Below are 17,034 nucleotides of genomic sequence, written 5' to 3' on the forward strand. Positions count from 1 at the left end.
AAAAGCAGCCTGTCGGTGGGCGGTCGAGGGAGAACGGAACTCCCGTATGTTCCATTCCATGGTGAAGGAACGACGCTGGCGGGCGACAATTTTCTCGATGGCTGACGGTGCTCGTACCTTCACTGATCACTCAGATATTAAGCAGTCAGCCATTACCTATTTCTCTGGGATGTTGGGACAGCCTGATGATGCCGACACATCGGAAATGGATGCCTTGGCAGACCCACCGCCCCAGGTTCCGCCGGCCGAGCGCACTCGGTTGCTCGAACCGCCTACACTTACGGAGATTCGTGCTGTGGTCTTCTCGATTGATCAAGATAGTGTGGCTGGCCCCGATGGCTTCTCTGCCGCCTTCTACCAGAAATGTTGGGAGATTATTCGGGAGGATGTGTTTGCTGCTGTCCTGGAATTCTTTTCGGGAGCTCCCCTCCTGAAGTTCTATACAGCGACGACTCTTGTGCTTATCCCCAAGAAGGAGGGGCCACTTGCATGGGCTGACTATCGGCCTATCAGCCTCTGTAATGTCAGCAGTAAGATCTTCACAAAGCTCCTCACCACGCGCCTTAGCCCTCTACTGCCGCAGCTTCTATCACCGCATCAGAGCGGCTTTGTCAAAGGCCGCGCGATTGCGGACAATATCCTGCTAGCATCGGAGATGGTCCATGACCTTAATTTGAGAGGGGACTCGCACAATTTATTGCTGAAATTGGACCTTAACAAGGTGTATGGTCGGGTGTCATGGCGGTTCTTGCGGCACGCCCTTTCCAGGTTCGGTTTCCCGGCTCATTTCATCACTTTGATTATCAACTGTGTGGAGCATGCTTGGTACTCGATCCTTGTGAATGGGGACTTGGGTGGCTTCTTCCCCTCCTCGTGAGGCCTTAGGCAGGGAGACCCCTTGTCCCCGACCCTTTTTGTCTTGGCTGCAGATCTCTTATCACGAGGCCTGGAGCGCCTCTACAACCGTTTTCCGGATCTGTACTATCGGTGTCGTGGTCGGTTCCGGCTGACGCACCTTGCCTATGCGGATGATGTCCTCATATTCGCTAATACCTGTGGCAATCGCATCAGCCTTCTGACCGACTTTCTGACGACTTACGCACGGATTACTGGCCAGAAGGTGAATTGTCAGAAAAGCCAGCTTGTTTTCAGCCGCCAGTGCCCGGAGAGTGTTCAACGACAGCTCCAATCGGTGACTGGTTTTGGCGCGGCTGATCTCCCTCTCACATATCTTGGCGCGCCCCTCTATGTGGGCAATCGGCGAAATATTCTATATGAGGAACTCCTTGGGAAGCTCCGTCGCTATCTGCAGCGTTGGGATCGTTCAGTCCTATCACACGGGGGTCGTTACAGTTGATCAGGAGCACTTTGTTCTCGCTCCCCCTCTATCTGCTGCAGGTACTTTGCCCCCCCCAGGCGGTACTTCACTCTGTGGAGCAACTTTTTGCTCGTTTTTTCTGGGGTTCTTATCACGGGCACCGCCGCCGCCATTAGATCTCCTGGGCGGATATTGCACGGCCACAGGAGGAGGGTGGGCTTGGCATTCGTCGCCTGGCCGATACGGTTCGGGCCTTCTCGTTTAAACTGTGGTGGCGACTCAGAGATGGCTCCTCCCTTTGGGCTCGCGCGCTTCAACAGAAATATTTCTGGAATTCCTTTCCAGGACTTGCACCCTGCAGCAGCTACGACAGCCCGGTTTGGAAGCGCCTCTGCCAGGTTCGAGACGAGGCACAGACTCAGATCACTTGGAATTTGGGGCGTGGGGACTGCTTCTTTTGGTATGATACTTGGTATGGAGATCGTCCTCTATGCACTGACCGCCAGGACCGCCCTCCGCCGATACGGGTGAAAGAGATGTGGGTTAACGGGACATGGGACTTGACGCGCCTCCGAGCTTACCTCCCTGAAACCCTTGTTCAGCAGGTCTCGGCGATTCCTTCTGATCTCCAGATTGCGGATCAGCCGATTTGGAAGGCCTCGACCACAGGTACTTTCTCTACAACTTCAGCATGGGAGATGAGCCGAACAGTTGGAGCACGGAGTTGGCTCTCTTGCAGCTTGTGGTCGCCGCTTCTTACTCCTACAATGTCGGTATTCCTATGGCGTTTATTTCGCCGTCGGATACCCGTCGATGAGGCCTTACGGAAGATGGGCCTCCCTATTGTCTCTTGCTGCCAGTGCTGTCGGGAGTCTGAGACGATCGAGCACTTATTCTTCTCGTCGGCGGTTGCCCAGCGCGTGTGGCGCCATCTCGCCAACCTTTTTCGCCTCCAACTTCCGCGGACACATGCGCCACACCTGATGGTTTCTGCTTGGCGTCTGTCCTCCCCACATGCGCGGAGTATCCGTACTTATATCCCACTTCTGGCCTTTTGGTTTCTCTGGACGGCTCGGAATGACGCCAAACACCGAGGTATCCAGATTTCATCTGACCGGATTATTTGGCGTATTCACTCTCATTTGCAGGTCTTAGGCCGTGCTGGCCTCCTTCAGCGTCAACACTGGCCTGGGGAGGTGCACTTAGCCTCTAGTCTCGGCCTTCGCCTCCCACCTCCGGTTCTTCGGCCGCCGGTCATGGTGCGTTGGGAAGCTCCGTCTCCAGGATGGTTCAAACTCAATACCGATGGGGCATCGCTCGGGAATCCAGGCGCCGCTGGAGCCGCGGGCGTCATTCGGGATGCCACCGGCGCCCCACTTGTGGCTTTCCAAGTCCCCCTTTTGAATACGACGAACACTTTGGCCGAACTGCAGGCGATTCAATCTGGAGTGGACCTGGCGGTTGCACGCGGCCTCCTCCCTCTCTGGATCGAGACGGACTCGGCCAGCAGTATCTCTCTCATCTCCTCCTCGACGGGACACTGGACTCTCCAGCCTTGTCTCCACCACCTGCGCCTACAGCTTCGCAGCATCGAGTGGAGGATCTCTCATATTTTCCGCGAGGGCAATAAAGTGGCGGACAACTTGGCGAACACCTCTGTTGCCCTTCCTCACATGCGGATCCTTGAGCCGGCGGACATCCCTGCGAGGACCCGTGGCCTCATCCATGCTGACGCGGCGGGCCTCCCGTGCTTTCGCTTCCGTTAGCTTTTATTTGCTTACAATCTTTATTTACATTCCCAGCACTTGTACCGAAATTTGCAGAACTACGTATGGCTTGATCCCGTTGGGGTACGTAGGCAGCTCTTTGAGCCCAGCCAAAAAAAAAAAAAAAAAAACCCTAAACCCTAAACCCTAAACCCCTCACTCGTATGGCTTGATCCCGTTCGGGTACATAGGCAGCCCACTTTGGGTTCAGCCACTGCTATATAGTTTTTTTTTAAAAAAAAAAAAAAAAAAAAAACCCTAAACCCCTCACTGTGCGACTTGGTACGTTACTGCCGCAGCTTTTGTCGCCACATCAGAGTGGTTTTGTCAAAGGTCGGGCAATCGCAGACAATATTTTGCTGGCATCGAAAATGGTACATGATCTCAATCTGAGGGGGGAACTCGCACAATTTGCTGCTGAAACTGGATTTGAATAAGGCATACGATCGGGTATCGTGGCGGTTCTTGCGACATGCCCTTACCAGGTTCGGTTTTCCGCCTCATTTCATCACCTTGATTATGAATTGTGTTGAGCATGCTTGGTACTCGATTCTTGTGAATGGGGACTTGGGCGGTTTCTTCCCCTCCTCGCGAGGCCTCAGGCAGGGAGACCCCCTGTCCCCGACCCTCTTTGTTTTGGCTGCAGATCTCTTATCTCGCGGTTTGGAGCGCCTATACAATCGGTACCCGGACCTGTACTATCGTTGTCGTGGTCGGTTCCGTTTGACGCACCTAGCCTATGCGGATGATGTTCTCATATTTGCCAATACTTGTGGTGATCGAATCAGCCTCCTGACGGATTTTCTGACGACTTATGCGCGGATTACTAGTCAGATGGTGAACTGTCAGAAAAGTCAGCTGGTCTTTAGCCGCCGATGCCCGGAGAGGGTCCAGCGACAGCTTCAATCAGTGACTGGTTTCGGCAGGGCTGGACTCACCCTTACGTACCTTGGCGCCCCGCTCTATGTGGGCAATCGGCGTAATATCCTCTATGAAGACCTCCTTGGGAAACTGCAGCGATATCTGCAGCGTTGGGACCGCTCCGTTCTCTCTTATGGGGGTCGCTTGCAATTGATCAGAAGCACGCTCTTCTCGCTTCCCCTTTACCTACTACAGGTCCTTAACCCCCCTCAGGCTGTCCTACACTCAGTGGAGCAGCTCTTTGCTCGTTTTTTCTGGGGCTCTTATCATGGTCACCGTCGCCGCCATTGGATTTCCTGGATGGATGCGGCGAGGCCCCAGGACGAGGGCGGGCTTGGCATTCGCCGATTGTCCGATATGGTTCGAGCCTTCTCGCTTAAATTGTGGTGGCGCCTTAGAGACGGTTCCTCTCTTTGGGCTCGCGCGCTTCAGCATAAATATTTCCGCAGCTCCTTCCCGGGCTTCGCCCCCTGCCGGACCTACGACAGTCCGGTTTGGAAGAGTCTTTGCCAGATTCAAGATGAGGCGCAAACGCAGATCATTTGGAATTTGGGGCGTGGGGACTGTTTCTTCTGGTATGATACTTGGTGTGGGGACCAGCCCCTCTACACGTACCTCCAGGACCGTCCTCCGCCGATCCGGGTGCGCGAGATGTGGCTACACGATTCGTGGGATTTATTGCATCTCCAGGCCTATCTCCCGACACCCCTTGTTCACCAGGTCTCTGCGATTCCCTTCGATCTTCTGAATGCTGACCAGACGATATGGAAGGCTTCGGACACAGGTATTTTTACTACTACTTCAGCCTGGGAGATGAGCCGCACAGTGGGGGCTCGGAGCTGGCTTTCCTGCAGCCTTTGGTCGCCACTCCTTACGCCTACGATGTCGGTATTCCTATGGCGTCTATTTCGCCGTCGGATACCCGTTGATGAGGCCCTTTGGAGGCTGGGTCTCCCTATTGTTTCTCGCTGCCAGTGCTGCCGTGAATCCGAGACGTTTGAGCACTTATTCTTCTCGTCGGCGGTTGCCGAGCGCGTGTGGCGCCATCTCGCCGACCTATTTCGCATCCAACTTCTGCGGACACATGCGCCCCACCTGATGGTTTCTGCTTGGCGTTTGTCCTCCCCTCATGCGCGGAGTATCCGTACTTATGTCCCACTTCTGGCCCTCTGGTTTCTTTGGACGGCACGGAATGACGCCAAACACCGAGGTATCCAGATTTCATCTGACCGGATTATTTGGCGTATTCACTCTCATTTGCAGGTCTTAGGCCGTGCTGGCATCCTTCAGCGTCAGCACTGGCCTGGGGAGGTGCACCTAGCCTCTAGTCTCGGCCTTCGCCTCCCACCTCCGGTTCTTCGGCCGCCGGTCATGGTGCGTTGGGAAGCTCCGTCTCCAGGCTGGTTCAAACTCAATACTGATAGGGCATCGCTCGGGAATCTAGGTGCTGCTGGAGCCGCGGGCGTCATTCGGGATGCCACCGGCACTCCACTCGTGGCATTCCAAGTTCCCCTTTTGGATACGACAAACACTTTGGCTGAATTGCAGGCGATTCGATCCGGCGTGGACCTGGCGGTAGCGCGCGGCCTCCTCCCTCTCTGGATCGAGACGGACTCTACCAGCAGTATCTCTCTTATCTCCTCCTCGACGGGACACTAGACTCTCCAGCCTTGTCTCCACCACCTGCGCCTACAGCTTCGCAGCATCGAGTGGAGGATCTCTCATATTTACCGCGAGGGCAATAAAGTGGCGGACAACTTGGCGAACACCTCTGTTGCCCTTCCTCACACGCGGATCCTGGAGCCTGCGGACATCCCTGCGAGGACTCGTGGCTTCATCCATGCTGACGCGGCGGGCCTCCCGTGCTTTCGCTTCCGTTAGCTTTTATTTTTTGCATTTTCTCTTTACTTTTCCAGCACTTGTACCGACTTTGCAGAACTACGTATGGCTTGATCCTGTTTGGGTACGTAGGCAGCTCTTTGAGCCCAGCCAAAAAAAAAAAAAAAAACCCTAAACCCTAAACCCCAAACCCCAAACCCCAAACCCCAAACCCTCAACACTAAATATCCTAGAAAACGAGTAAGGGGATGAAGCTTGCTACCTGAAACGGAAGTCGGGAGATCATCTCTATCCGCTTGAAAGAGACTTTTGATCGATAAAGAGATGTGTGTCAGGAGAAGTGTCCGCTCAATCAAAACAGAAACTGCCAAAGTCGCTAAGGCATCCACGACACGGTTCCCTTTCGTATATATATAAGATATCTTCCAAGTCGCATCTCTAAACCCTAAACCCTAAACCCTAAACGATAAACCCGACTAGAGGGGAACTTTTTCGGTGATGCAGTTTGGGCGGATTTTGATCGGAGGTATTATCAGCGCCTCCGGCTACGATACGGCGGTGCGAGTAACCAAGTTGAGGGTTTTTGGTGCTGATGAAGGCAATGGCGGTAGTGCAATTGCGGGAAAATGGTTGGATCAATGGGTAGCTTAATGGCGGTTTTGATCGGAAAATGGTGAAGTCTTGGAACAACAGTGGCGAGGTCGGGGTAGGTTTTCCGGTGGTTGGGATGTCGGTGGATGGTTTAGGGTTTAGGATTTAAGATTTATTTTTGTAAAACTCTATATCAATGGTTGCACCCAAAGTGAGTGCCTACGTTCCAAAACGGGATCAACATCAACCAAGCAATACTAAGTCTATCAAGTCTAAGTAACATCAACAGTTCCAAAAAACAAATAAGAGGGTGAAGCTTGCTATCTGAAATGGAAAGTCGGGAGATCCTCTATATCCGCTCGAAAGATACTTTTGATCGACGAAGAGATATGTGACGGGAAAAGTGTCTGCTCAATCAAAAAAGAAACAGCCAGAGTCGCTAAGGCATTCGCGATAGGTTCCCTTCCGTATATATGAGGTATCTTCCAAGTCGCATCTCTAAACCCTAAATCCTAAACCATAAACCTGACTGGAGGGGTAGTTTTTCAGTGATGCAGTTTTGGACAGATTTTGATCGGGGGAAGCACCTGCGTCTCCCGCGGCGACACGGAGGTGCGAGTAACCAAGTTGAGGGTTTTTTGGGGCTGATGAAGGTAGTGGCGGTAGTGCGGTGACCAAAAAATAATTGGATCAACTAGTAGCTTAATGGCTGCACCCAAAGTAGGATGCCTACGTACCCAATCGGGATCAAGCCATACGTAGTTCTGCTGATACAAGCTATACAGTCAAAGTCAAACAAAATAGACCACACAAGCCTAGGTAGTCTAAGTATCAAAGGTCAAATGCAACATGTATAAGGCATCAAGACTAACCAAACAATACTAAGAGCGTGTATGGCAATTAGCTGATAACGGTTAGTTGTTAGCTGATTCAATTAGCTGATTCAATTAGTTGGTTTGACTAGCTAATTTGATTAGTTGTTTGTATTAAAATATTTGGTAAAAAACAACTGTTTGATATTAGTTGTTTATACGTAAAATGACAATTGAAGACATTTCTATTTTATTTTTTCTAACATATTCAATTGTGTTCTTTTGAGTTTAGAATGTTTAAAAAAATTTTGTTATTAGTTATTGAAATTTGTAAAAGTGTTATAAAATAATCTTTATTTTTATTATAGTTAGACTTAAAAAACATAATATATTTTTATCAAAAAATAGAAATAATTTTTTTATTAAAAATGATGTAAAATATAAAATAATAAATTTTTCGTGTATATATTTATTATATTAATTATCGATTAGTTCATTATATTTATAATTTTTAATATATTTAATTTATTTAATTTATTTTTAGTATAAAATTTTTATAATGTAATTTTAATATAAAAATAAATTATTAATATTTATATTTTCTATTTTGTGTTGATCTTATTAAATTTATATATTTTTCAATTAAAATAATTTTTATATAAAAAATAATTATTTTAAATTTATAAAAGTAAAACTATAATATAATAAAATATTCTATTATAATTAATAAATAATCAAAATGTATTTATTGGTGTAAAATGCATAATAAATTTTTAAGGGCAAATAAGGAATAAAAGTATTTTTACTGGAAAAGCTATTTCAAAACGTTGGGCAAGCTTTTCATAAATTAGTTTTTTTGGTCCAAAAAGCTATTCCAAAAAGTTAATTTACCAAACATCTAAATTAGATGTTTGATTGGTCAAACAGCTAAAAGCTATTCAATAAGCTAAAAGCTATTCAAAAAGCTATTTTGTCAAACACCCTCAAAAGCTATTTTGTCAAACACCGGGTGTGTTTGGCAATTAGCTGACAGGTGATTCGATTAGTTGTTAGATGTTATCTGATTCAATTAGCTGGTTTGACTAGCTGAATCAATTAGTTGTTTGTATTAAAGTGTTTGATAAAATAGATGTTTGATATTAGTTGTTTATAAGTAAAATGACAATTAAGGACATTTAATATTTTATTTTCAGAATATTTAGTTGAATTTTTTTGGTGGGTAGATTTTTTTATAATTTTATTATTAATTTTAAAAATTAGAAAAAATTTAGTAAGATATTTATTTTTATTATTTTAAAAATATTTTATAAAGAATTAATACAAATTTATTGAAAATGTATTTACATTAAATTTATAATTTTAAATAAATATATTCATTTTTAATAAAAATATTATGTGATAAAAAATGCTATATAATTGATTCAATAAAATTAATATTTTTGTATTATTTTTATTCTAAAATATAAAAAAAATTATAAATAAGATAATTGACATATAAAAAATAATTATTGTTAATTTATAAATATGAATTTATAAGTTATTAGAAGAAAATATATCTAAATAATTAATAAATAATGTAATAAAAAATATATAAATATATGTGAAAGAATTAATTAATTTTAAGGGCAAACAAGGAATAAGAAACATTAAAATAAAAAAATAAAAAAATTAATTTGAAACGTTGGTATATATAACTCTTTCAATATTAGTTTTTTTGAACCTAATAAGCTAATTGAAAACGATAATTACCAAACATCAAAATTAGCTGGTTTACTGGTCAAACAGCTAAAGCTCTAAGAGGGTGTTTGAAAAACAGTTTTTTGAAGAACTTTTAGTTTAGCTTGTTTGACCAATCAAAAAGCTCATTTAAGTGTTTGGTAAATTAGCTTTTTGAAATAGCTTTTTGGACCCAACTCATTTCTGAAAAGCTCATCTATCCAGCATTTTGAAAGAGCTTTTTCATTTTTATTTTGGTTATTCCTTATTTACCTTTAAAACTTAATTATTTACCTTATACATATAAATATATTTTTATAGAAGTATTTATTTATTTAATTTATTAAATTATATTTTTATTTTTATAAATTTAAAATAATTACTATTATTAATTATTACATATAAATTATTTTATTTGTAAAATATAAAAGAAAATTAAAACTAAATCAAATAAAAAAACAAAGGTTTTTAATTTATTTATATATATTAAAACAATAATTAACATAATAAAAATATATATACGAAAGATTTATTATTTTATATTTTACATAATTTTAGTAAAAATAATTTTTTCAAATTTAAATAATAAAAATACAAATAAATTTTTTATAATATTTTTATAATTTTCAATAATTAATAATAAAAATTCTCATAAATTTCAAACCAAAATTAACAAAAATAAATATTTTAAAAAATAACGTATCAATGTCCTTAATAGTCATTTTATGTATAAACAGCTAATGTCAAACAGTTGTTTTACCAAACACTTTAATACAAACCGCTAATTGAATCAGCTAGTCAAACCAGCTAATTGAATCAGCTAACAGGTAGCAACTAATTGAATCAGCTAACAACTAATTGAATCAACTTAATCAGCTAGTCAAACCAGCTAATTGAATCAGCTAACAACTAATTGAATCAGCTAACAACTAACAACTAATTGAATCAGCTAATAGCTAAAAGCTATCAGCTAATTGCCAAACGCACCCGAAGTAATATCAACACTAATTATCCCAAAAACAAGTAATAGGGTGAAGTCTACTACCTGAAACGGAAAGTCGGGAGACCATTTGCATCCGCTACAAGGAGACTTTTGATTGACGAAGGAACATATGTCGGGAGAAGTGTCCGTCCAATTGAAAGAGAAACTGCCATAGTCACTAAGGCATCCGCGACACAGTTTTCTTCCCTGTATATATGATATATCTTCCTTCAGATATTTCTTCGTCGATTAGAGGTCTCCTTTGAACGGATGCTAACAGTCTCCCGACTTTCCGTTTCAAGTAGCAGGCTTCACCCTATTACTTAATGACTTATCCTTGATTGATGATATTAAGAATTAATAGCTTAGTATTTGGTATGATTTTGATGCCTCAGGCCTTTTAAGACTTAGGTTTGTTTCTTTAGTCACCAAACCTCAAGTTTTTACTATTTGAACTCAAAAGAATACATTTTTTTCTCACAAAACATCCAATCATACATTATTTTAATATCAAACTCAATTCAAAATTTTCTGAAACTTATCAAAAGAAACATACCCTTAGACTATTAGGTTTGTTTTGTTTCACTTTGGATGCAGTCATTGCTATATAATTTTTATTTTAAAAAAAAACTCTAAACCTTGAACCCTAAACCCGAGAGAGAATTATGGATTGAATTTCTAATATTAAAATATTACTTCATCTGTCACACATTTTATATCTAATTTACTGTAGATACGGAATTTAATTAAATTATAATTAATAAGTAATTAAAAATATATTAATAAAATAATTATTGTATAATAAAATTAATTATATATTAAAATTAAGATAACTAAATAGTATAATTAATTTTTTAGGAATTATAAATTATGAAATTTAAATGTGACTAAAGAGTATAATAGGGATGAACAAAAATAAAAAATAAGAGACAAAAGAAATTGGAATTAGGGAGTATTTATTATTTTTGAAGATGTTAGAATGATCAATGTATAATGGTTTAAAAATCGTTCAAAATTTAAAAAAAAAAAAAAAAAAAAAAAAAAATCGATTGAATAACATTTAGTTTATAATAATTTTTATAATTTCATATGGTTTATAGCTGGAATGTTTAATTTAAACTCATAAATGATGAAATTAATATCTTAATTAACATTTACGGCAAATGACATTTTTCCCATGAAGGTAATCTCATCCATTAATTTCTATTAATTTCAAATGGTAGTTATTGGATGGTGCCTTTTTCTCAATGGAAGTGTATAGAGCTATGTCTCATTCATTCATCTTGTTCAAAGTGGACGACACTACTGTCTAAATTGATACAAGAAATGCTCTTGAAGATCCAAATTAACTTGGGGTATTTACTTAATCTAGAGTACATGTGATAGGCTGGTGCATTTTGTTTCGAGGATATATATATATATATATATTTGAAAAGTGGTCAAATATTTGATTAAAATATATTTTTAATATGATATTTATTATTATGGTAGATAAAGATATAGTAGAAGGATGCAATTATTAGTAAATGGAAAATTATAGTAATTAGAAATTAGCGATTGAATTCCGCTCTCTATCTCTTCCTCTCCCTTTCCCTTCGATCACCAAAACATATCATCATCTTTTCTCAGACTAAGATTACAGAAAACTCTCCTACCTCTCCAAATAATAATAATCATCATCAGCTCATTCATTCGATATAAGCAATTATATATTAATTAATTAATTAATTATTGTTCTAGCTTTGATCGTAATATGGTGATGGGCGATTGGAGGATCCACCCCTTCTCGCCGCCTCCAACTGTGTTTTTGTTCTCCTGCACCTGCACCCTTCTTATCGGCTACTCCACCTCCACCCCCGGTATATTATTACTTATTACTATACATTATTTTTCCGGTTTAGGAGGGGCTCGGGCATAATACTTTAATTTTGATTACATTTTATTGTGTGATATGCATATTGCACGTTAATTGATCGATTTTTTTTATATTTGACATGAAACTTGCATATTTGAGAATTAACAAACAACTATTCATGTGAGTATTCCATTCCAAGAATAATGAACTTTAGGAAGGTGGAGTAGAAAAAATGAGTATGAAAAAACATAGGCTAAATCCATCATTTCTGTGGGTGGAATCATTATAACTCATCCTTTTGAGATGCCATGAAGCTTTCTTTCAACAGATATGCCTTTAGCATATAATAATTGATCGTTCTTGTTCTTGTTCCTTCTATTAGGAAAGGTAAGGGAAGTGAAGGAAGGAGATGAGATAAATAATATATACAAACGAAGCTCTCTAGTCTCAATTCTCAAAAAAAATAAAAATTATTCTCATCCACGGTTCAGTATATTTACTATTCATTAATGGCTACTACGGTTTTTGGATTTGCTGCAGAGTCTTCTTCCTCTTCTTCTTCAGCAGTTGTGACACTCGATTCTATAGAGCTATTCAAAACCCACGACTGGCTTGCAACCACCCCAACAGGCATTTACTTTCAGTGCAAAGGAGAGAAGGAAACAGTTTTACCAGATGTCAAAGCCAAGCACACTCTCTACACCTTCAAAGGCCAAGAATCATGGCAGGTGAGGTGATATTAAACTCGCCAACTAAACCGATTCTAAAACACTGACCTACTTCTGGTTTTGCATCTATTAATCTGTAGCAGCCTCTAACGGAGCTTACTGATATAAAGTGCAAGCGTTGCGGATTGTATCAGAAGGATTCCATAAAATCAAATCATGAGTTCGATGAATGGGAGTTGTGTGCATCTGATTTCACAAGGTCCGATGGCAGATACATTCATTTCAAAGACAAGGAGTTCAATGCTACATTCATATGCCCCGATTGTGTTCCTCTTGGAACTGGTTAGCCACTCATGACTCCTATCCTATCATATCCTATAGAAAATAACACTGACACTGCACTACATTTCCGGATCCTCAATGCAATTGCAATGAATCAACTTCACATTTAAGGTTAAATTTGATACAGGGCAGGGAAACTGGACATAGTTAGGTGGGGAGGGTGTAACTATGTTGGCTTCCTCCCTTATTATCAATCTATCTATCTATCTATCTTCTTCAATTTTTTACGGTGTGACTTGCCTTGCCAGCTGCAGATTATTCCGTCAACCTGAAAACCTACTTAAATTGGATCCTTATACCAGTTATCAGTATTGCGGTGGCAATCATAGTGATTGCCGGCTTAGTGGCTGCTTGTAAATACTGGCAGAAAAGGAGGAGGCAGCAAGAGCAGGCAAGGTTTCTCAAACTTTTTGAAGATGGCGATGACATTGAGGATGAATTGGGTATTGGGCCTCTTAGCAATTCAATATGACATAGAGGGGCAAGTCTCGTTCCTAAAGCGCACGGGGACAAGACAACGCAGGACTAGAATTCTGGATATGAGTAAATACATACAGATGCATGTGTTACTCAGTTTCGACAGTCTATGCTTTAGCATGCTAGCGTGACCCTATTTTCGACAGGGTAATGCTGAGCAATTTTGAAGGCCTTGTAGACATTGAAACTTTTGCATACATTGTATCATATGAGATGCTTATGGATTAAAACACAAGTTCTTAATTGGTTCATGTTTCTTTTTACACGACAAAATCTTCTTCCTTTTATGCATATCACTCCCTCCCACGTTCACCGTGCTAAAGAGCTTGATGATCATGAGATTTCTGCATGTTCTGGAGCATTAAAAACAATTGGGATTTTTGTCAACAGATCCAGTGTTTTGTGTCCATCAATGTAAGTTGCACAATGTCAAGAAATCATCAGTTTTGCACCAACAAACTATATGTATTGTTGGGACATTGAAATCGTTACAGATTACAAAATGCATGCAACCAAAGTAAACTTCAATGAAAAATCCTTACACATCAAAGTTCATCTAAGCTTGAGTTTGAATTTAATGATTACTGCCCATCAAATTCTCTGTTCTGTGGCATCTAAGTGTGCCTGCGTTTAACTCCAAGAATACAAAATGGACGGAGATACACACTTTCAAAATTAATCCATCATTTTCGAACCAGTGCTCCATACAGCGCGATTGAACTTTTCCAACTCTTCTGAATGTATTCCATACACAGCTTTAATTGTGTCTACACAGCAACTGGAGTTGACGTTAGAAACTGAATCTGCATCGAATACAATTTTGTTCCAAATGTGTAAGAACAAGAGTTGTTTCACAAACCTGCAAGCCTCCTTGTTGAAGTTCTTCTTCTCAATCCCATACAATGTAAAAAATATCTCCGGCTCAACCCGGCAAAAGTAGGGACGCTCTAAAGTCACGAAACCCATTAAGCATGGTGAGAACATGGAGAAAACTCAGAAGCTTCTAATTAATGCCTTAACCGAGCAATACTTGCACAAGAAAAAACTCTCAGTGCATCACAATGGAAGATTCCTTTCGACACAACACAAGAAGGATACTAATAATTCAGGGAGAAACAATGCACCAACCAGCATAAATGGAACACTCTCTTGTATTCTTGTCATAGTGTATGCACCAACCATCTTTTCCAATCAAGCTTTGGTATAACTGAAATAAGTCATCCACATCCATGTTAATACAAACTATACTACACAGACTCACAGTAAGATTGGGTTTGAATTTCAATATTTCAACGAAATACAAATGACACCCCAAGAATTTAACTATATCTTGGTGGGTTAAATGTAACAATTTGAATTATCAGTTATATTAAAGTCAGATTAAATTTTTATTAAATGATCTATTAAATTTACTAAGTTTAAATGTATTCACTAAGTGCGGGTCTCGTATGTGCAAAAATACGGTAACTTATTAATTGGACGATGAAACATAGGATTTAAGAGAGAGAGTTGAGTCATAGGCTTAAAAACACAAAACCAATCAGATTTAATTAACTTTATTTTATTATTTCAATTATTACAGCATCCGAAAACTTAGGGTTTGATTCCTATTATTTTTTTTTTATTATTATTTTTTTTATTATTATTTTTTTTTTTCTAAAACAATCACATCAGGCTATTTACACTTCACCGGTTCATCCCATACTCGCTTTTTATCCAAATTTGTACAATTTTCCAAAATAACTCAAAACTAAACAAAAACTCCCAAACATATCTAAAAACACCCTAAATTACTGGCAGGCGCACAGCCTCGTTCTCTTCTTTCGTTTTCTTCCCTACTTTCGTCCAAGCCAATCCCACCATTCTTTGGACTCCCACATTCTTTGTCTAACTCCTATATACAAGTGTCTAAAAGGTAACTTTAAAATAAAAACAGTTATCATCGTAGGTTAAAACAGGTATGATCTAATAAGTTAACTTTTTTAATTAAATTAAATTAAGCAACAAGGACATGAAACTTGACCTCTACGTCGGAAGGCTCGTCGAATATTTCGTCGGGGGATGGAAATTGAGGGCCCTTGTCAAGCTTGCAGCAAGCGCCGCAGTTCTGAATACACTGCCACACAGGATCCTTCTTTTTACCGCCGAACCCTGCGCTTCCGGTTGCTGTAGACTTGCGACTTTGAGATTTCTCCGGTAATCGCGACGGTGGTTTGTTTTTCGCCGCCACGATAACCGAGGGCGGAGAATGAGCCACCATCACCGTGGTCCACATTTACTACCTTTTTAATCCAGTGGATAGAAATAATTTTAAAACCAGATACGCCATATAGATATAGTCAGAAAATTTTCAAAAGAAATTGGGAATGTTATTTTCGATTTTAATTTTTAAAAAAAATAAATTGAATTAAAATTTTATCAATTTTTAGAATTTGGTTTTATTTTTAGCATGTACTTTATCGTTAAGACAATTTTCACTCCTTTTTTTTTTTAATATCTGTTAAATTTACTTTATTATTAATATATATAAAATTAATAAATTAATATTTAATTATTATTTTTTATTTAATACTTATCTCTACAAATATTATTATTTTATTCTCTATTATTTTTTAATTTTTAATTTACTTTTCAAACATACTTTTACTTTTTTTTATTTTTATAATAAAATATTTATTTTTTTACTTTGTGTATCGAACTCAAATTTTTAATTTTTCAATTAAATAAAATAATTTGTTCCTTTTATAAAAGTATATTTTATTCGAGCTAATGTAATTTTTTTTTCATCATTTTCATTCAAAAAATATTCATTTTTAATTAAAATAAAAATAATCATATCTAAGTCATAAAATATTACTAACCAATAATATAATATTTGGTGTATTTAGTTGTGAGATTTTGACTTTTAAATAATAAAATTTTAAATTAAAATAATTGTTTGATGTAATATAAATATATATTGATATGATATTTTGAATATAAAATTAAATTTTAGTATAATATAATAAGTGTTTAATTTGATATTTTTTTAAAAAAAATTATAAAATTATTACAAAATATCTCAAATAACATACTATTACTTCTTAATTTATTACAAATCAAAATTAAATAAATACATTGGACGTAGATATGGACGGAAGGAGTATTATGTTTTCTAATATCTCATTAAAAGTATTACTCTCTTCATCCTGAAATAATAGTCTCATTTGAGTTCAAAACAAATTTAAAAAATAATAGTATTATCGCGGAAATGAGTATAAAGTAGATAGTAAAATACTATAAATTCTTGTGAGTATTTGTGTAAAAAATAATACATTTGTGTAATAACAATAAAAAAAAAAAATGGAAGTAGCTTTATGATGATATTGTTATTTATGAAAATGTGATTATTGTTGTAAAACGGTCGAAAATGAAAAAAAAAAAAGACTATTATTTTAGGATTGTGAAGTATATATAATATATAGAGTAAATTATATAACAGTCCCGTGTTTTAGTAAAAATGCACCAAGTGTTTTATTTATTGCGTGAAATTTCTCTCCTATATTTTCAAAAACGTTGCATGAAACTCCACTCCCATTAAACCTCCGTTGTGTGATGGGATGATGATTTCCTATCCATATTTTTTGCATAGAGGAGGTTTCATGCAATATTTTTTAAAGTATAAAGGGGTGTCATACAATTTTTTTAAGTAAATTGGAGATTTACACTGAGTTTCGAAACTATAGAGGGGTTTCATGTAACGTTTTT

The 17,034-nt window shown here is 38.8% G+C and overlaps 2 protein-coding genes across 5 annotated transcripts; one reads left to right on the forward strand and one right to left on the reverse strand.

Annotated features, from left to right (window-relative positions):
• Positions 1-11,544: 11,544 nt before the first annotated feature.
• LOC127264234 (uncharacterized) lies at positions 11,545-13,544 on the forward strand. Of its 2 annotated transcripts, none has more exons than XM_051293694.1 (4): positions 11,545-11,804; positions 12,341-12,528; positions 12,609-12,810; positions 13,059-13,544. In XM_051293694.1, exons 1-4 carry the CDS (start codon positions 11,699-11,701, stop codon positions 13,280-13,282), a joined length of 720 nt encoding a protein of 239 aa, XP_051149651.1. In that variant the 5' UTR covers positions 11,545-11,698; the 3' UTR covers positions 13,283-13,544. The 2 variants fall into 2 exon arrangements, with proteins under 2 accessions (XP_051149651.1, XP_051149652.1); XM_051293695.1 differs by having other exon boundaries at positions 12,612-12,810.
• Positions 13,545-13,782: 238 nt separating this feature from the next.
• Positions 13,783-15,604, reverse strand: LOC127264235 (uncharacterized). 3 transcript variants are annotated; one of them, XM_051293700.1, is made up of 4 exons: positions 15,311-15,604; positions 14,416-14,494; positions 14,147-14,234; positions 13,783-14,054 (listed from the first exon to the last, which is right to left on the reverse strand). In XM_051293700.1, the coding sequence occupies exons 1-4, from the start codon at positions 15,560-15,562 to the stop codon at positions 14,045-14,047; spliced, it is 429 nt and encodes a 142-aa protein (XP_051149657.1). In that variant the 5' UTR covers positions 15,563-15,604; the 3' UTR covers positions 13,783-14,044. The 3 variants fall into 3 exon arrangements, with proteins under 3 accessions (XP_051149657.1, XP_051149655.1, XP_051149656.1); XM_051293698.1 differs by having other exon boundaries at positions 13,783-14,065; positions 15,311-15,602; XM_051293699.1 differs by lacking the exon at positions 14,147-14,234 and having other exon boundaries at positions 13,783-14,090.
• Between the last annotated feature and the right edge of the window lie 1,430 nt (positions 15,605-17,034).

The sequence above is a fragment of the Andrographis paniculata genome, unplaced genomic scaffold (genome assembly GCF_009805555.1).
Source record: "Andrographis paniculata isolate CXL003 unplaced genomic scaffold, ASM980555v1 Contig69END, whole genome shotgun sequence".
Lineage (NCBI taxonomy): Eukaryota > Viridiplantae > Streptophyta > Magnoliopsida > Lamiales > Acanthaceae > Andrographis > Andrographis paniculata.